General features: G+C 51.9%; 1 protein-coding gene across 1 annotated transcript in view; it reads left to right on the top strand.

The window, feature by feature from the left end:
- Nucleotides 1-20,229, top strand: part of ARHGEF17 (Rho guanine nucleotide exchange factor 17) — a 261,567-nt gene that overhangs the window by 187,644 nt on the left and 53,694 nt on the right. The window contains exons 3-4 of the mRNA XM_030557307.1: nucleotides 2,536-2,718; nucleotides 19,439-19,555. Coding sequence (XP_030413167.1) covers nucleotides 2,536-2,718; nucleotides 19,439-19,555 — 300 coding nt within the window. The remainder of the gene's footprint in view (nucleotides 1-2,535; nucleotides 2,719-19,438; nucleotides 19,556-20,229) is intronic.

Raw genomic sequence — 20,229 nt, 5'->3', positions numbered from 1 at the left:
TTGCAGTTACACTCGTTCTTGAGTCTGCCTGTACCAGAGCTGGAGGTGTGATTTCCAGCTCAGGGATGTGCACTCCCTTGGGTCGAGCAAATGGGCTAAAACCAGAAGTGTAGCCATAGCAGCACAGGTGGCAGGCTGGGCCAGTCACCCCAAGTACAGTTCCCTCTCACCATCCCACCCCAGCTCCCTGGGTACTTGCTCTGACCATGTATACCTCCATGGACTTCAAGGGTGTTATTGGTGATTTACAATGGTATACATGAGAAGTCCTGCTGGTGTCAGCTGACAGACTGGCCACCTCTCTGAACTAGAGGTTCGAGCCAAGCTGCAAAACCTGGGTCTGGGTTAGAGTCTGGATTTCAAACCCACCACTAGGTTTGAGGGTGTGTCGATCTGGAGTTCTGGTTTGACTCGTCAAGGAGGTAGGAGAGGCTGTCATCCTGAAACTGGGATTCAGGTTCCAGTCCATCTCCCCCACAAAGTGTATAAGGGAGTTCAGATTTTTGAGGAGGTGGTTTATTTGGTGAGCATGGATAATGTGCTCGGTGCTGTACAGCACAGTCAGTGTCCCCCGCCTGGCTCCCAAGGTGAGGGGCCGCGACAAGATCCAACAAGCTCTTCACCATCAGCTCCCCGCCTCCATCTTTGCTCTCAGCCCCGCCTCCACAATCCTCTCATCTGACTGCCCTCCCACTGCCAGCTTTGAACTTCTGCCCTGCTGACCCCTGAGCCAGGCATCTACCCCCTCTCCTTCCTGCCCTGTCCTCCTCACGCCAGTAGATTGCTCACCTGCTGCTCCATCCATTGTCCTGTCCGACTTAGGGCCTGATCCACAGCCCACACCAGTCAGTGGAAAGATTCCCACAGATGTCAGTGGGCTGTGATCCAGGCTTTAGTCCATAAGGGGATATCTACACTGCCGTGTAAGCCCAGGGTTCGGACTCAAGCTCAGGCCTGATCCCCTTTCCATCTACACACAAATCACACTAACCCAGGGTCCTAGGCCCCATGGAGGTGAGGGTCTGAGCCTGAGTTAAGCCAGGACCCAGGGTTTAAGCCCTGTTGCTTTGCAGTGCAGTCACAGCCCCAGCAGACTCATGCTCTGGGACTCCACCAAAAGTATCACACAGGCCAAAGTTCTTTGTCCTCTGGACAGTCCAATTTGGTGGACAGTCAGGTTTTCCTAGGCTGCACCATGAACCAAGGGCTAGAAAGGCCACACTTCAGGAGAGCACTAGGAAGTCTGGGAGATGGCTGGTTGACCTCAAGCCTGCCTTTTGCAGTGTGGATGCCGGAGCCTGGGTTTCGGGTCCAGGTTAGAAAATTCTTGACCTTGGGTTGAGAGTCAGTGTAGATGCTCAGTTCCTGGGTTCTCTAACCCAGGGTCCACTGACTCAGGTTCCACTAAGCTGAGGCTTACATTGCAGTGTAGACATACCCTGAGGCTGTGTGGATGGGATAAGTGCCTTTACCCTGTAGAGCAGATCCTGAGAGCTGCGGCACTCCAGGCTGCATCTCCCATTGACTACAAGGCTTTCCTGAACACCGGCATCCTGCTACCATTGACGTCAACAGCAAGACTTCCATGGACTTCAGCAGGGGCAGGGCCTCAGTCTGTCAAGTGCCGTGTGAGGGCCTGATCCTGTAAGGTGCAGCGTGCCCTCAGCCCCCAGTGATATCTCAGGATCAGGCCCTTCATGTGCAACACCAAGCAGCCATCAGATTAGGCCATGGATGCTGGACTGCGGCACCTCCAGTGAACCAGGCAAGAGCAGCGTGCCATGCAACCATCCCAAACTCTCCCCAGTTGGACTGTTGTAAACAGCACCCCATTGATTCCATCGCTTCCCCGGACCCTCGGCGCTATGGAGAGGTGCTGGGGGTGGACCTGCCCACTTGGGGTGGGAAAGGAGAGAGGTGGGGCAGGAGTGGTAGGCTAAGCCACAAGAGCATGTCATTTGTTCCGCGGCACAGTTGACTTGTTTCATGAGCATCCCTTGGACTGCGAGTGACTGCAAAGCCCATAGACTCTGAGCACATTTCCTTTGTACTTTGTCTCTGTGGGTAGTTTACATGGAGTCTCTTGTAAGCAAGCACCATCACTGGGTTGTGTTGGAAGTTCTGGCTAGGTTACAGTCATGGAATGGCGAGGGGAGATTTTTACGGGAAGGTAGCTCTCACTTGATAGATTAAACTTGTAAACAGCTGGGGTTGCAAAGCAGCTGAAACACACCACTGTTAAAAACCACCTTATAACCTTTCCAGTAAGGATCGCAGAATACTCTGCACAGATGAGTATTTATCATCTCATTTACAGGTGGGGAAACTGAGGCACAGGTGCTTCCCTTTGCTATAACTCAGTCTTGGGGGGCAGGAATGGGTTTTAATTACAGCAGGGCAGTGATGTCTTTAATCCACACTAGTTTGATGAACCCCACAGAGTAGCTTGAGGAGGGTAGGTGCCCTTAGACTCCATCCTGTCCCTGACTCCGCCCATGGGATGTTTTGATTTTTTTTTTATTATTATTTTTGTAGGGTTATATGAAGCCCTTGAAGCAGCCAGAAAACTCGATCCTCTGCGACCCGTCCTTGGTGGACGAGATATTCGACCAGATCCCCGAGTTGCTGGAGCACCACGAACAATTCCTGGAGCAGGTCCACAACTGTGTGCAGAACTGGCATGAGAAGCAGAAAGTGGGAGACGTCATGGTACAATCTGTAAGTGCAGCAAACCTCCCCCCACACATACCCTGCGTTATGGCGCCTGGGGCCCTCGCTGGGCAAGGTTCACATTGACTTCAGCCGAAGGATGGGGACCTGTGTGCCAATGACAAGAATCCATATTAACTTGTTCAGCTTAACTTTAATCCACAGGACACGAGGACGGTCAGTCCTGTGCCAGATATGGAAGTGAGTCATTATTTAATGATCTGGGCATGGGTAACATAAACTAACCACCGTGCCTATAAATGGACGGAACCATGGAGCAGTAAAGCTCTTAATAAGAGCAGGAAGCCCAGGCAAGAGTGCCAAGTGCAGATTGCGTCGCTTTTGCTCATGGTGGTGAGCTGTCCCTGTCCGGACTTCATTGCTGCCTGGCTGGGTAAATGCTACCCATCACGAGTAACAGTTGCACAATCTGGCACCTCTTTAGAATTGACATTAGGAGGCTGAAACTTTGCATTCTCTTTTAATGGGCCAGATCCTGCTAGCCTTCCCTGCCGCGGCTCCAGGCTTACACTGGTTGAACTGAGATCAAGATCTGGCCCGCTGACTCCAGATCAAGATGCCTCCGTTCCCCGGGCCAAAAACCAAAAATGTTTTTTCTGAGCCCTACCAGCCCACTTTAGATATGAAAAATCCAGCCAGGCTACCTCTGATCTCACCCCCTGGAATGAAGAGCCCCCATCAGAAGTTAGCTGACAGTGTGGTTGGCAAGGTGCTAGGCAGAACAGAATCCAGTTTGTCTTGGCCATGAGCAGGCAGGTCTCAAGGACACACACACATCCATGCCCCCGAGAGCAGGTCCAATGAGTTTGAAGGTGCCTTTTCTAGAAAGTCTTGCTCCTGCTTCTTCTCTAGTCTCAGAAAACGACATGGGGCAGGGGAAGTTAGGACTCCCAGTTCTAATCCCAGCTCTGCCACTGGCCAGCCATTTGGCCGTGAGAAAGCTACTTACCTTCCTGGTGTCTCCTCTGTAAGCTGGGGAGGATAACTCCCAGTTCTCAGAGGGTGGTCAGGCTTACTTAGTTTTTGTGATGTGCATTGTGCAGCGCCCCAGAAATGCCAAGCCTCGTTAGAAATAAAAGGGACAGCATCTGAGATCACGGATGCAATGCGCGCAAGGTTTAGTGGTTTCTCCAGGAGAGTCCTGAGAGCTTCAGATGTCCCAGTTTTATAGGGACAGTCCCAATCTTCAAGGCTTTGTCTTATATAGGTGCCTATTAACCCCCACTCCCATCCCAATTTCTATCCTCGTCCCAGTTTTTCACACTTGCTATCTGGTCACCGTAATCTACACTTGTATTTAGTGGCAAAACTTCCCCACCCTGGCTAACCCAGACAAGCTCCTCCAGGGGAGGAAACAATGCAAGCCCTTGTGTAGACAGGACTCCTGCTACTGCTAGCACCGGTCACGCTGCATCAGGGTCACCAGCGGTGGGACATTCTTTGCCAATGAACTCTAGTCCAGGCAGGCCTGAGGTACTCGCCCTGCCTCCTGGTGATAGACTCCCTGCTGACGGAAGTCTGCCTTCACAGCTGAGCAGCGGTATATGTACTGCAGGGGCGTAAACAGCTGCAGACATAAAGAAGGAGGGGCGGAGTAAAATAAGTTTGAGAACCACTGCTCCAGAGTCCCAATAAGGGTCACCCTGCAGGGCTTGCTACAAATCAGCAGGAGGCGCTCTCCACCACAGGGCTTCCATGGCTTCTAGAGTTCTGTGGCCTGTGTTCTGCCGGAGGTCAGACCAAAAGATTGCAGGGTTCCCTTCTGCCTTGGAATCTGTGACTCTGTGCCAACCTGAGGAGGACGGTACCGAGCCCTGGTCCTGAATCCTGATCTTCCTGAGTGCAGCACACTGCACTGCTGCTTCCACATGCAGGCTGGTGAGACGGATCATTCCCACAGAAGCCTCTTTGCATGGCAACTGCTGCCTGGCAGCAGAGAAGTGTGCAGGCCACCAGGGGCTTATTGCCAATCCTGGTGCCATCTGGGTAGGCTGGGCACTAGTGCCTCACCCCAAAGGTAGTGCTGCTGGAGCAGCGGTGCGGCCTCCCATAAGGATTTGGCAGTGACAGACCCTGCTGGCACGCCTCACTACGAGTGGGCGACCTGTCTGGCTAGACTGCAAGGTCTTTGGGGCAGGGTCTGTCTCTCTTCTCGTGATGTGGATGTACAGCTCCTAGCACAGTGGGCCCTGATCTCCATGTGGGCCCTTTCAGCGCTGCCGCAGTACAGATAACAAATACCGGTAACTCGGCGAGCCTTAAGTCTGGAAGGGAGAACGCAAAACCTCTGCACCAGAGAGTTACCATTGTTTCGGGAAGGGATGCTGTGAACCGAGCAGCTGTGACTGGAGTTCATGAGCGCTGTTCTTCCAAAGGGAGCCCAGCACGGAGCAAGAATGAAGCAGCAGGCTGGACAAGGGGACGGGGGGGGTCTCTGCACAATCCCAGCATGGGTTACACACAGCCCTGTACCATCCCGAAAATTTCCAAGTCAGACTCTTCACGCGGCGTTCCCTTCCCACTAGCCCCACGGCTGGTGCACAGGGACCTGTGCAGCCCCTGCCTGACTCCCACAGCAGCTGCCTCTCTGATAAATGAGCAGGGACAAGCAGAATCTAATGATTCAATCAAGCTGGGTTTAATGCACACTCTGGCCCTGGCAATTAAAATGGAAACCAGGCTGATGCTGGCATCCTAGCCTCTCACCTAATGAACTGCACGATGCCACGGGGCTTTCACAGAGCTCTGCTGTTTAGCTGGAGATGATGGTGGAGGATTGTGCAGCACAGGACGGGAGAGACACCACTCAGTAATAAAGGAGAACGAGACAAGTTCAAGGCAGAACAAGCTGGCTCAGCTGGGGCAGGGTCACCCAGAGGATTCAGGGGGCCTGGGGTCTTCAGCGGTGGGGCTCCTTCTGCTCCAGGTCTTCAGGGCACTTCGGTGACAGGTCTCGGAGCAAGTGAAGGACCCGCCGCCGAATTGCCACCAAAGACCCTAGAGTGGAAGGAGACCCCGCTGCCAAATTACTGCCGAAGACCCGGAGCAGAAGAAGCCCCGGGTCTTCGGCAGCGGGTCCTTCACTCGATCCAGGTGTGTTCGATGGCAGTGAAGGATCTGCCGCCGAAGACCCGCTGAAAACTCTCATGGGGGCCCCTGAAAACTCTCATGGGGGCCCCTGCAGGGCCCCGGCCCTGAGGCAAATTGCCTCACTTGCTCCCCCCTCTGGGCGGCCCTGCTGGGGCCCTGTGGCGGTGTCACCTCCGTAATAAACATGGCCGGGATGATGGATGCCTTGATTAGTGTGATACAGGTGATGCAGTGGCTGGTGAGATTGCCTGTGGCTCTCAAGACAGGAACGCTAATGGCAATCATAACAGGAAGGCTTGGGGTGTTCATTTTTCACCATCTCCTCCCAGCACATGGCTAGTCGCTGCAGTGAATGTAGCACAGTTGAGGTGGGAAGTCCAAGGTGACCTTCACTGCTTATAATTCTGCCCTGTGAGTTGTGGTGCTGCGCAGGTGTTCCAGATTAGGTGAGGCATATGTGCCAGTGGGTGTTTGGGGGGAGTCTGATTTTGCTCGTGTTTGTGTAGCAGAAGAGTTGTGTTTTGCGTGTAGGTGTGTGTTCAAGGGCAGTGCCGTGTGTGTTCAGAGCTGTTGGCATGCACATGGTAGTGCTTATGCGAAGATGTGAACAAGTTGGAGTGTGGTGTGTGTCTACTCCACAAGTGTGGAGCCTTTTCTTTGCTAGTATTTATATCCCCACAGTGCCTACGAGCTCTAAGGAAGGATCAGGCTCCACTTGTGCTAGGTGCTGTATAAACAGTGGAAAGAAGAAGACATCAGACAGCACACAAGAGGTGGATGAAACAGACAGGTGGGAGTGGGGAGTTTAGCCTAAGAGCAGGAGGCTCAGTTCACCACAGGGCCAGACAGTAGTGACTTGGAGGCATGACAGTGTTAGCACTGCAGACGTTCTAAGCAGCAGTGGATGTGCATTCACAGGTGTGTTGGAAAATGTCCCAGACACACCTGAGGCAGGGCATGCATTTGACTGGCCTCCGCCTGGTCCCGGCTTTTCTAGCTGCTGGAGGACCAAGTCTCGCTGGTTCCACCAGCAGATCCTAGAAGATCTCTCAAGGCAACCCATGGAGGTCCAAATGGATTGGTCTTCTCTTCCAAAAGGACAGTGCACCAAGACAACGGAGCCTAAAATGGGGGCACCCTGTCACAAAGGGGCCTCAGGCATTGATGCAGCTTGGTCCCTCCTGTTCACTGCCTGTGGCATACAATACTTCAGTCTCCTGAGGGCTGTAATACTTTGGTCTAATTCGGTTGCAGGGCTTGGTGTGTGTCTGTTGGGTGGTGTTTAGTGGCCTGGGTTAGGAGAACAGACGAATGATCTGGTGGTCCCTTCTGACCTGAAACCTTGTGGTTGCTTATGTGAATGAGACTGTGTTCCTAGGTACATATCAGGGTTTGGTGGGTTGGTGGCTTTAATCTGCAACCTCAACTGGTGTCAACAGGCATAATGCCATTGTAGACAGTGGAGCTGTCCCGCTTCACTCCAGCTGAGAATCTGCCCTGGGATGTGTGTGTGTAGTGTTGGCATTTTGGAGGTGCGCGTGTGTGGGCGCTGGGGTGCTGAATGCCTCCATCCCATATTTGTTCGGATTAATTAGTTGGTGTTTGTACAGCATTTTAAAGTGTGCTAAGGATTCTTGTGGGGATTGTGATTCTGAAAGGGGAATTGTCTTTTAAATACATATTTTAATGCCGACGTCAAACAAGGTCTTTCATCATAATAACCAGCCCCTTAAGCATATTGATTACCTCCCAGCCCAGAAAAAGTGAGAGGCTGCTCATAAAGCAAAGACCAGCAGCTTTAGAAACATAGTTCCTGGCCCTGGTGCCCTTGCCACTAAGGCATTGGTGCCATCAGACTCTGCTTTGTGCCTCGTCTCTATTTTGAAGGATTCTCGGTTCCTGATCTTTCATTTTGCACAAGCTAAAACCAACAGCAGATATCAATCTATGGCCTTGGAGCGGTCTGGCTGCTGCTCAGCACCAGCCTCGGGCAGGAATGTTACAAAGTCCCCAAAACTGTTTTCGAGCAGGCGTTGGAGAAAGCATCTAGGAAGCATCCGCAAGGCCTGAATAGGTGATCACAGCATCACTAGAAAGGGAGCGAAGATACCGCGTGGATTTATGGCTCATTCCCTTCTCGATCTCAGCGACGGCATGAATCACAGTGATGGTGGTGTACAATCTGTCAGGCTGGAGTATCATTGGGAGGGGGCTGATGAGCTGTTCTCTGGGTTAGAGGGAGCCCAGGGCATGAAGCAGCTGCCAGTGTGTGTACACACAAGGGAGCATTCAGGTTTGTCTATGCTTACCTGCTGTCACAGTCCACATGGGACTTTGGTTTCTCTTCCCATCTTTCCTAAGCTAAGCAGGCTCTGTTCAAGGGCTAGGGTGGGGAACCTTTAAGCGGAAAGCCAAGTGCTGCAGAATGTTAATAGTAAACCAGCGTCCAGGGAGCTGTGTTACTGCATGAGCTGGGCTGCTTTTTCCACCGCCCTGCACCCTGTACTGCCACTTACATCTGTGCAGAATGGGTGCAAAACACTCCATGTCCCATTCTGCAGCCAGTGTCCCTTGCTACAGCTGAACTGAAGCCAGTGGCACTGGCTCGACTTCCGACTGAAGATTTGACCCATAACAGGATCATTGAATTGAAGGCCGTGGAGCTGGGCTGAGGTTCTGGTCCTGTCGCTATGGTCTGGTACTGTTCTATACTCACTCTGATCAGGTGTGACTGATGACATGGGACAAAACGGGGGCTGGTATTTGCAATAAGACCTAGAACCCCAGCTCCTGATGCTTTGTGGGGATATTAACCCAGGTATCCTGGCCAAGATCCAGCTTTTACTGAAGACGTTCTCTGAATTCCCCCTGCAGTTGAAATGAAGAAGCAAAGTGCCAGGGGAGGCGGGTGTGTGTTTGGATGAAGGGAGCTGTATAAAGGCTCTTGCTCCAAGCCCTGCCTCGAGGAAGCGATGCCAGTGCTGGGGAGGAGCGGTAATGGGATGGCACACACAAGAGGCAAGCCAGGCCTAATGCTTCATCCCAAACTCAATCCCTTTTTCAGCCTTTTCCTTGATTTTGGCAGGGGCAGGACCATGCTGGAGCCAGGAGCCAATTGAGCTTGTGGCCGCTGTGGGCTGTTTAACGCCACGCTGCTTGGGCCAGATGGAATCCACACAGTGTTAAGGGTTGCCTCGTTCGGGCTAATGCTAGACTTCGGAACATCTCCTGGCCACCTGCTCTGATGCTGTTTAAAATCAAGCTGCATCTGAGCCAGGGAGGAGAGAAACACTGCACGGCTTCTTGCCAGGAGGTAGCTCTTGCTCCAGGGAGCGGAAGCAGAAGCAGGCCAGCTGCGCGACAGATGTTCCCACTCGGCTGTAGTACTCCAGAGCCCAAGATGTATGTGTGTGTAATTTACTGGAGCTACTACCACCGTATTTTGTGTTATCAGAGTGCAGGGTCGTTGCCCAGGGTAAGCAGGTCCAGAGGCAAAGAGCTGGGGTATTTAAAGGAGATCACACATTTGTAGTGTTGCTTTTTCAGATGGGAATGATACTGCAGGGCAGGGAAGGATGAACTTGTGATTAAGGGTCAGGTCTAGGAGATGTGGATCCTGCTATTGTGAGGAACTTTTCCTGGCTAGCAAAAGGATCTGAGTCCTCACTCCCTCTCCCTTTATGCAGAGGTCTGCCTGACCTCGAGGACTTTCCTTGCGCTCTCCTGTGTGTCAGAGTCTTCATAACCCCAACAAGGCTGGGCCCAGGATTCCTGAGGGGCTCAACACCCAACCTTGTCGTGGTCACTAGGACAGGGGCTAGGGTGTCCCCACTCCATGGTGCTCTCTCCGCACCAGATGCTTCCCTGACCCCACTGATCATTGCATATAGTTCAAAGCAAATACAATTTATTAAACAACAACCAATTTTAAAAAATGGGAAAGGTTAAAGGAAAACACGTCACCTTGCTCTGTGGCGTGGGCACATCATAACCAGCGTCTCTGTAAGGACAGTTCACAGTCTGTTCCTCACACGTTCCAGGCCTCCTGCCCAGGCTTGGCTGTGCTGCAGGGACACCGCGGGTCGGACACTTGCTCTGGCAGTGGCCACATGCCCTCAGGCTCTAGGTGGCAGGACCCTTCTTTCCAGCATCAGCCCCGCCCCGTCAGGTTACAATCCCCCTTCGAGTCCAGCCTGCCATACCGCTTGGCTGGGAGCATCTCCCTGCACTGAGCCTGTTGCCCAGGGTCCCACCTCGCTCTCCCCAGCTGCTCACAGCACTCGGCTTCGGACTGCTCCAGCCCCAGCTCCAGCTCCACCACTCTGCCTCAGCTCCAGCTCCATTCTGCCTCAGCGCTGCTGCTGCTGCTGCTGCTCCTCTGGCCCTTCTGGCTCTGGCTCCTGCTGTCTCCTTAGCTCTGCCCAGCTCACACAGAGGGAGGGACCCCGTGCTCTTGACTCCCTCACTGGCCTGTCTGCTCTGTCAATCAGGCTGACCTGGTGCATTGGCCTCTCCCCATTGGCCCTGGGCACTATCAGTCTCAGGGTCTTGATTTCTCATTGGCCCTTCCCCTTTCTTTTGGTACTGGGAGCTAGCTAACCAGAAAAACCCACAAAGTTTCACCAAGGGACCAACAGTCCCCTTACATTCCCCCTTGCTAAAATTCTGTCACAACCAGAATGTTCACACCAGTACATCCAGGTCCCATAGCAACAATAGTCACCAGCATCATGTTATATAAAAAACATTAACAATTAACGAAAGAACATTGAACACATTTAACGTTCGATATCCACTTCTTTATACGATACATGCTAATATTCATTAAAACACTACATAGAACCGGTAACGAGCACCTCTAAGTTTGACAGGCGGTACACCCTTACGAGCCCTCCGGGACCTTCTTCAGACTGGTGGTTCATCACTTATATTTTCTATTCTCCTGCCCTCGGGTAACACTGGGTCAGTTTGAGGGATCTGGCCATTCCCCCACTTTGGTCCCCTCCATTTTTGGTTTGTGGGACTAGAACCCATCCCCCGCATTGGTTTCAGTCTCCTCAAAATATGCTGATCTGTGCCCCCTACAGTCCCTGATCGGACTAAGAGTCAGGGCTGGCCTTACCGTGAGGCAAACTGAGGTGGGCGCCTCAGGTGCCAGAGGGGCCACTAGGACCCAGAGTGTAGAAAATTGTGTCTGCTGCTGGTGCATCTGTATTCTCTCTGCTCTAGATGCACAGAGATGGTGGAGTGCTGTGCTGGAGTAAGGAGGAGACAAGAGACATAACAGGCAGGCAGGAGAAAAGGTGAGAGGGAATAACAGAAAGCAGCAGGCGCTGCAGGGAGAGAGAGGAGGAGGAGCCTCTTATGTACCTCGCTAGCACCCTCAGGAGCCTGGACTGATTAACACCTGCTTCTCAGGTGTTTCCTGCTGCTTCCCTGAACCCACGTGAGGAGACCAGGCAGTCAGCTGAAGTAGTAGGAGCCAGTTAGGCCCTTAAGACGCTGATATCTTCCCTCACTCAGGCCCTTCTACCAGCCTGCTTATTTGTCCCCTTCAACTGAGTGTTGAGAGCCACTATAGCTGGCACAGAACAGCAGTCATGAGTGAAAGAAGAAAACGCCCCTCTGGGCAGCATTTAGAAAAAGAAAGAAAGCAAAGGAGGCTTTTCTATCCAAGCAGGAAGGAGCTCTCCTGAGATACATAGACTCAAATATTCACGGTGAGCCTTCCGGCCCCAGTGAGGATGAGAATGGTGAGGAGATGTCTGATCTTCCCATTAGTCAGAGTGCAGGTGACCTGGCGGCTACTGCAGCATCCATATCTCCATCTCAAATGGATGTAGCCATGCACATTCCTGAAGAAAAGTGTAGATCAGAGAAGAGTGTGGAGGAGGCGCAAGAAACAGCTGCTGCTGAGTTTAGTTCCTTAAGTCTAGATGATCCAGGACTGTGGACTCACTTGAGCAGTAGCCTGAGGGACTTCCTTGTACTGCATGGGCCACAGCAAGTAAAAAACTTCATGTTCCCCAAGACAATGAAAATAGAAGTTTCCATCCAGCACATTACTGGCGTGAAATCCCCAATGGTGACAAAGTGGAGAGGCCATGACTTATGTCCTCAAAAACCCAGAATGCTGCATACTGTTTTTGTTGCAAACTCTTCCAGTCTAATGATCCAGCCACATTGCGTTCTACAGGAACAGAGGGCTGGAAAAATCTGGCTAGAAATCTGGCATGCCATGAGAAGGCAGCAAATCACCAGAGAGCATTCCATAGGTGGAAAGAGCTTGAGATGAGACTAAAGTTAAAGGCCACCATAGATTGCATCAGAGTCTCTTTATTGGCAGAATGTTCTGAAAAGGCTCATTGCCATTGTGAGAATGCTTGCTACCCAAAACCTAGCACTGCGTGGTACTTCAGATCAGCTGTATGTGCCAAACAATGGAAACTTCCTTAAAATTGTGGAGCTCATGGCTGAGTTTGATGCTGTACTCCAGAAGCATCTAAGAAGAGTCACCACTCAAGAAATGTACGCACATCACTACCTTGGAAAAACAACTCAAAATGAGATCATACAGTTACTGGCAACAAAAGTCAAACAGAAGATTGTGGCAGATCTGAAGTCAGCAAGAAAGATACGGGAATTGCAATAGCTGACATGAGAGGTCAGGGCTACGATAATGGTGCCAGCATGAGAGGAAAGAACAGAGGAGTGCAGACACAGATCTGAGAGTTAAACCCTCGAGCTTTTTTTGTCCCATGCAGTTCTCATTCATTGAACTTGGTGGTCAGTGATGCAGCATCAGCTTCTAGTGAGGCTGCTGAATTTTTTAATGTAATTCAAAGCATCTATGTATTTTTCTCTGCATCAACTCATCAACGGCAAATTTTGAAGCAACATCTGGGAACATCCTCCCTGACACTGAAACCATTGAGTGCCACATGATGGGAAAGTCAAGTGCGGACAATAAAACCTATCAAACATCTGCAGTGCCTGAATGGAAGATAGATGATACCATACTTGCCATGATGAAGGATTATGGTATGACAGGAACTGTTCATGGAAGAACAGTGGCAGAGGGAAATGGAATCACCAGAAACATAGATAATTTCAAATTTTCTGTGTGCCTTAGTGTTGTGGCATGACATACTGTTTGAAATAAATGTTGTAAGCAAGAGACTTCAAGGTGTTGACCTTGATACACCTGGATCAATGGAACAACTGGACTAAGCAAAATCATATCTACAGTCTTACTGGTCAGATGAGGGATTTCAGAACATTCTGAAGAGTGCACAGAAGTTAGCAAAGGAACTTCACACTGAAGGTATTTTCCCGCCCAGTCAAGAATACAAGAGTCACTGAAGAAGATGACATTTTGATTACGAGGCACAGGATAATCCCATAAGAGACCCCAAACAACAATTCAAAGTTCAATTTTTTAACCAGGCGCTAGATTGTGCAATACAGTCAGTTGAAGAACGTTTCATGCAGCTGAAGGATCCCAGCAGTATATTTGGGATGTTGTATGATATTCCAAAACTCCTCACTATACCTGAAGAAGACCTACACCAGCAATGCAGGGCATAGAGACAGTGTTGACACATGATGACATGCACGATATTGATGCGAGTGATTTAGGTGATGAACTGAAAGCCCTCTCAAGATACATTTCAGCAGGATCAACACAAATAAGATGACCACCCTCTTTTCAAACCCTTTTGTTGCTCTGCGCATACTTCTAACGCTTCCTATAACAGTTGCCATGGAGAACGCAGCTTCTCCAAGCTGAAGTTAATAAAAACACATGTACGCTCCACAATGACACAAGAGAGGCTGGTCGGCCTTGCAACCATCTCAATAGAGCATGAGCTGGCCCAGACTGTGGACCTACAGCAGAAAACAATTCAAATCTTTGCAACCAAGAAGGCACAGAAAGCACCACTTTCATTATTCAAACAGATAAAAATGCCAGTGTTTACTAAGCAGACAAGAAAAGTTACATTTGCTGTTCAGGCATTTGAAAGTTAACCATTACTTAAAATTTTTGAACAAGGCATTTAAAATTGTTGGTTCTCCTTTATTGGGGTAGGTAGCAGAGCAGTACCATGAGAGGAGTAGAACAGGAAGAAGGCAGAATTGAGACCTTTCAAAGTTTTGGCCCAAGCAAGGAGGCATGGGGGCATCATTTGAGCTCCCTGCCTCAGGTGTCAAAATGTTGTGGGCCGGCCGTGCTAAGAGTGCAATGTTTTAGCTAGTCCCTGTGTACTACTCTCTCAGGAGCACCTCATTCAGGCTGGATGGTGTAAACTGGCAGCTTGGGGTTGTTGTGAGTGACTGTAATGTGGGGATTCAATTCCCACTTGTTCTGTACTTTATTGCACCCTCTGTGTCTATCGTTATGAACTAGTACACGGTCACCAGGCCTGATGAGAGCCTCACTGGACTTGCGATCATAAGTCCTTTTCCTACGTTGGGCTGTGTCTTTAGTTGTACAGAGAGCAACTTCACAGGCTGTCTTCAGCCTGTCATGGTGACCTTTTATCCAGTCATCAGAATTAGTCACCTCATCCTCCTCAGGGCGCTCTCTGTCCAGAATATCTAATGGCAACCTGGGATCTCTCCCAAACAGGAGATAAAAGGAGCGTAACCTGTCGATGAATGGACATGGCTGTTATAAGCCAACACCAACTCAGGGAGATGTTCCAGCCAGGCACACTTCATTTCACCTGGGAGTGTTCTTAGCATGTCATGCATTGTCCGGTTAAACCTCTCACATGGAGCGCTTCCTTGCAGGTAACAGGGTGTTGTTCAGCTTTTGGCTACGCCGTACAGTTTGCACAATTTAGATATCGCCTCTGACTCAAAATTCCTCCCCTGATCTGAGTGTAACCATACCAGTCAACCATAGTACATGAACCAGTTTTTTATGAGGGCTTTGGCCATTGTCCATGCTGTCTGGTTTCTAATTGGAACAGCGACGGTGAATTGGGTAAACGTCTGTGAGAATCAGTACGCTCTCATACCCCTCTGAAGATCTCCCTAGCCGTGTGTAGTCCATCGCTAGGATCTCCATTGGAGCAGTTACATTAGTACAGGTCAAAAGGGCTTGGGTGAGTGGAAACACATCCTTGGTTAGGGCATACCATTTGCACTGATGGATCTACGATTGCACATTGTTACCCATCATGGGCCAGTAACAGTTTCACCTCATCACCTCCAGAGTGCTCCTTCCTCCAGAATGCCACCTGTGATCATGCCTGGCTTCATAAACTTGCCAGTGTTGTGACACGGGCACCACTAACTGCCACACTTTTTTGCCATCTCAAGGATGATATGTTACCTAGACAGCTCTCCGCGGTGTAATCACAGTCCTTCTCACTCTCTGGACAGCTTCTTAGTCTGGGGGTATCTGGCCCCAAAAGTCCAGTTTGGCCTCGTTCGGCTCATGACTGCCACTTAGACAGGCCCAACATCACCTTCTTGTTGCAGAGTTGGAATCTCCTCCCACGCTGTGCCCTTTTACCAGGTTTTGTACTGCAACCTTTACCATCACTTTGTCCTTGGGCTTTGGATTCTCGAATCACAAACAGGTCCACACAACATCTGCAGGAGTGACCAGGAAGTCTTTTTCCAGATCTTTGCCCTCTTCTGATTCCTCTTCTAGAGGCAATCTAGACAGAGTGTATGCGTTGATGTTCTGCCTTCCAGGTTTATACTGGCCTTTTCAATCTAGGAGACAAACACAATTCATTGGCTGGCCTTTGAATCTAGCTAAATTCAGACTGGAAATCAAATGCTAATTTTGAACACTGAGGGTAATTAACTCCTGGTACAATTTATCAAGGGTCATGGTGGCTTCTCCGTCACTGAAAATCTTCAAATCAAAGTTGAATGTTTCTTAAAATGTATGTTCAGCTACCAGTATTGGACATGATGCATGAATCAGTTCAGGGAAATCCTGTGGCCTGTATTATGCAGGAGCTCAGATTAGATGTTTGAGTGGTCCCTTCTGACCTTAATATCTCTGACTCACACCCTCTGTTGTATCACAATGCGGCAATGGAATGGGGAACTGAGCGGTTGGTGGGATTTCCTCTTCGGTTCTAGAGGACCAAGCAGTCTGGGTTTGATCCAGAACCCTGCATCCGGAGTGCTGGGCTTGTGGAATAGCTGCATTCCCATCCCTTGTGAAGGAGCCAACTCCAAGAGGCAGCTGTTCCCCCGCATGCAATTTCCTTGGAAATGTACCTAACAGATGCAGCATCTTCAGCGTGGAGGGGCTGGAAAACACCCAACTCGGCTGCTGCGCCCCAATCCTACCCGGTGCCACCCCACCCCCCAATTCTGCCACCATACTTCAATCCTACCTTGTGCCACCCTGGCCCCCAACTCTGCCAGTGCACCTCAATCCTACCCTGTGTCATCCTGCCCCCCAACTCTGCCACTGCACCCCAATCTTACCCTGTGCCACCCTGCCCCCCAACTCTGCCACTGCACCCCAATCCTACCCTGTGCCATCCTGCCCCCAGCTCTGCCACTGCACCCCAATCCTACCCTGTGCCACCCTGCCCCCAGCTCTGCCACTGCACCCCAATCCTACCCTGTGCCATCTTGCACCCCCAGCTCTGTCAATGTACCTCAAACTTGACATGCAACCTGCTGTTCTGTCTAGTTATGGCCCCATCACTTTAATTCCTGAGTCCATCTTCCAGTCCTCAGCTCCCACAGAGCTCTGCTAATGTACATCAGTCCTGACCCACAGTGCCCTGTGCCAGTCCAGTTCTACACAGCTCTGGCAATGGCTCCCCTCTAGCATCACTGCTGAGTACCGGCAGCTGTCGCTCACTGGTTCAGGGATTGGCAGCGGCGTCTGATGCTCAGTGTTCATCTGATCCACATAGAATTACCTGACATTCATCACTGTATCCTGTGGGAAAGGAGACTGTTATTGGACGATAGCCCTCTAGTCATCCATTGTTCCTGCTGGAGGGTCAGAGTAAAGAAGAGGGAGGAAAAAGCCCTAGAGATGATGCTGCCTGATCCACTGCTTTGTGTTTCTTCTGTGGGTTGCAGCAGTTGGTCTTAAGTGACTCACCCAAGTCACGCAGGAAGCCGATGGCAGAGCCAGAAATAGGAACCAGGTCTTCTGAGTCCAATTCCTCCACCGTAACCATGAGACCCTCCTTCCTGGGGACGGCTAGATACCCAGGTTTCTGGGCCAGAAACCCAAATGCTTCCGCTAGCCCTGCCACCCCCTTTCCTGCTGGACCAGGGGCTGCAGACCCCATATTATTATTAATTATCTATATTATCACAGTGCCTACCAGCCCCGCTCACGGACCAGGACCCCGTTGTGCCAGGCTCTGTACAAACAGAACTTCTAAAGCACAGTTGATTCTGAGATTACACATGCCAGCTTAGGCAATAGAAGCGATGAGGTTTTGAAAGACAAAGAGATGCCAGGTTGGAAACAGCTGACAGTTGGTTGGACCCAGGAGCCATGGCCCCACCACTTTATACCAGTCATACGGGCAAGTGAGGGGGAGCAAAGAGGAGTGAGTGGGGGGGGGTGTCCTGGGAGGAAGAGATGGTGTGGGAGCACGGCCTGGGGGGGAAGAGGTGGTGTGGGAGCAGGGCCTGGGGGGAAGAGGTGGTGTGGGAGCAGGGCCTGGGGGGGAAGAGGTGGTGTGGGAGCGAGGGAAGAGCCAGTCTGGGGGCGGAGCATAGGGGGAAGAGCTGGGGTGGGGGTGGGGCTTGGGGGGAGAGGCGGCGTGGGAGCGGGGTCTGAGGAGAGAGGTGGCGTGGGGGCAGGGCCTCAAGGGAAGAGGCGGTGTAGGAGTGGGGTCTCGGGGGAAGAGGCGGCGTAGAGGCAGGGCATTGGGAAGAAGCGGCATGGGGCGGGGCCTCGGGGAAGAGGCGACATGGGGCGGGACCTTGGGGAAGAGGTGGTGTGGGAGCAGGGCCTGGGGGGGAAGAGGTGGTGTGGGAGCAGGGGAAGAACCAGTGTGGGGGCGGAGCATAGGGGGAAGAGCTGGGGTGGGGGTGGGGCCTGGCGGAGAGGCGGCGTGGGAGCGGGGTCTGAGGAGAGAGGCGGCGTGGGGGCAGGGCCTCAAGGGAAGAGGCAGCATAGGGGCGGGGTCTCGGGGGAAGAGGCGGCGTAGAGGCAGGGCATCGGGAAGAAGCGGCATGGGGCAGGGCCTCGGGGAAGAGGCGACATGGGGCGGGACCTTGGGGAAGAAACGGCATGGGTGTGGGTCAGGGCCACGTTTCGGGCACCGGTGGCCCCCCCGCTTTTAGGGAGCTTCCGTCGCCCCCGGTTAGGAATCGATTCATCCCTTCTTCCAAGCAGTCTTTAAACTGACATTCATGCTTCACTGAAGGCGAGCCCAGGCAAATGCAGCAGGAAGCTCCTAGGTCAATAAGACTAATGCTGGAGGTTAGATGAGGTGATCAGCCCGTCTCACAGGCTGCCCAGATTTAGTCCATAATGTGTTTCTAGACACACACACACATACACACACACACAGGTGCCAACTCCGTGGGTGCTGGAGTGCCCACAGGGAAAAATTAGCGGGTGTTCCGCACCGGCAGCCAAGCTCCCCTCACCTCCTTCTCCCCCCACTGAACACGCTGTGTCCCCGCTCCTCCCCCTCCCTCCCAGCACCACCCCCACTGCCTAACAGCTGTTTGGCAGTGCTTAGGACTTTCTGGGAGGGAAGTGGAGCAGGGATGCAGCGTGCTCAGGGGAGGAGGTAGGGTCGGGGTGGGGAATTTGGGAAAGGGGTGGAATGGGGGTGGAGCAAGGGAGGTGCGGGGATGGGAAGCGGCGAGGCCAGAGGCCGTGGGGGGTTGAGCACCCACCGGGCAGAGGGGAAGTCGGCATCTATGCGCGCACAACAAACAAACCAGGCCTTCGGAGGACATGCTTTAGCTCAGGGGTTCTCAACCTTTTACTTTCTGAGGCCCTGCCAACATGATATAAAAACTCCACAGCCTACCTGTGCCACAACTGGTTTTCTGCATATAAAAGCCAGGGCCGGCATTAGGGGGTAGCGGCAATTGCTTGGGGGGCCCTATGCCACAGGATCCCCCGCAATGCTAAGTTGCTTAGTCTTTGGCTTCAGTCCCAGGTGGCAGGGCTCAGAGCCCTGGGCTTCAGGTGCATGCAGTGTGGCTTTGGCTTTCTGCCCTGGGCCCCAGTGAGTCTAACGCTGGCCCTGCTTGGAGGACCCCCTGAAACCTGCTTGCAGCCCCCCCAAGGAGCCCTGGTTCAGAACCGCTGCTCTCGCTCAGCCCCGCAGAAACTCCCCCAGATCACAGCTGCAGTGAATACTTGGCTTTACTGTTAAGCTTTACGTTCATATTGTCTGTAGCACAAAAGCAAACTCTGAGGACAAGATCACCAGATTAATGGGAAGCCTGGGTGAAGCAGAGCACAGGGTCAAAGATGGGGACTCTGCTGCTTCTACAGCCCTTTCCAGACCCTCCTCCCAACCCCAGAGTTACTCATGTGGTTTTGTTCCCTGGTTTTCTCTGTATGACGAGCTTACAGAAAGCCTCTCTCTCGTCCTGGAAGGCCCCCCCCCCACCTCATTGGTTTCTCTGTTTACTCCCCCAGTTTTCCAAGGACATCCTGGTGAGCATTTATTCTGCATACATCGATAACTTCCTCAACGCCAAGGATGCCGTGAGAGTAGCCAAGGAAGCCAGGCCAGCCTTTATGAAATTCCTGGAGGTAGGTTGCTATCCCGGCGGCAGCTGAGCAGCTGATTTGGTTCTGCAGCTCAGTAGGTACAGTTTACGCATGTCTAGAGATGATCATCCAGACTCGTCCCTCCATTGACTGGGGCTCAAGGGGCATCATGCTGGAGCACTCTGGTAGGGGCGAGGGGAGTGGGAAAGAAAACATTGGAGGGAACAAATTTGCATTTATCTGGCCAGGATTTTTCCATGTTCCTGATTCTTTTATTGCAGATATTTGGGCCAGCTCCTCAGCTGGTGTGAATCAGTGTCACTTCACATCATCAGCTGGTGTGAATCGGTGTCACTCCACATCATCAGCTGGTGTGAATCGGTGTCACTCCAGATCCTCAGCTGATGTGAATCAGTATCACTCCATTGACTTAATTGGCACTACACACTTTAACACCAGCTGAGCATCTTGCCTCTTGTGTCTGAATAAGAACTTTCTTCCTTCCCGTCCGGCTTCTCCTGCTCCAGCGCCCCACTCCTGTGCTGCTGGCACTAGTCTGACACCACGGGAGTGACCAGGCTCATTCTCACTGAGATCCCCATGTGAGCCAGATTATACCCTTGCTGTTCTCTGCAGACAAGGCTTGTGGACATGTAGCAGATCCGCTCTGAGGCACCATGCTTCTGTGGGCCAGGCTCAGGGATGCTAGCAGGCTC

The sequence above is a fragment of the Gopherus evgoodei genome, chromosome 1 (assembly GCF_007399415.2).
Source record: "Gopherus evgoodei ecotype Sinaloan lineage chromosome 1, rGopEvg1_v1.p, whole genome shotgun sequence".
NCBI classification, from domain to species: Eukaryota; Metazoa; Chordata; order Testudines; family Testudinidae; genus Gopherus; species Gopherus evgoodei.
This window is presented reverse-complemented; position numbering and strand designations above follow the sequence as displayed.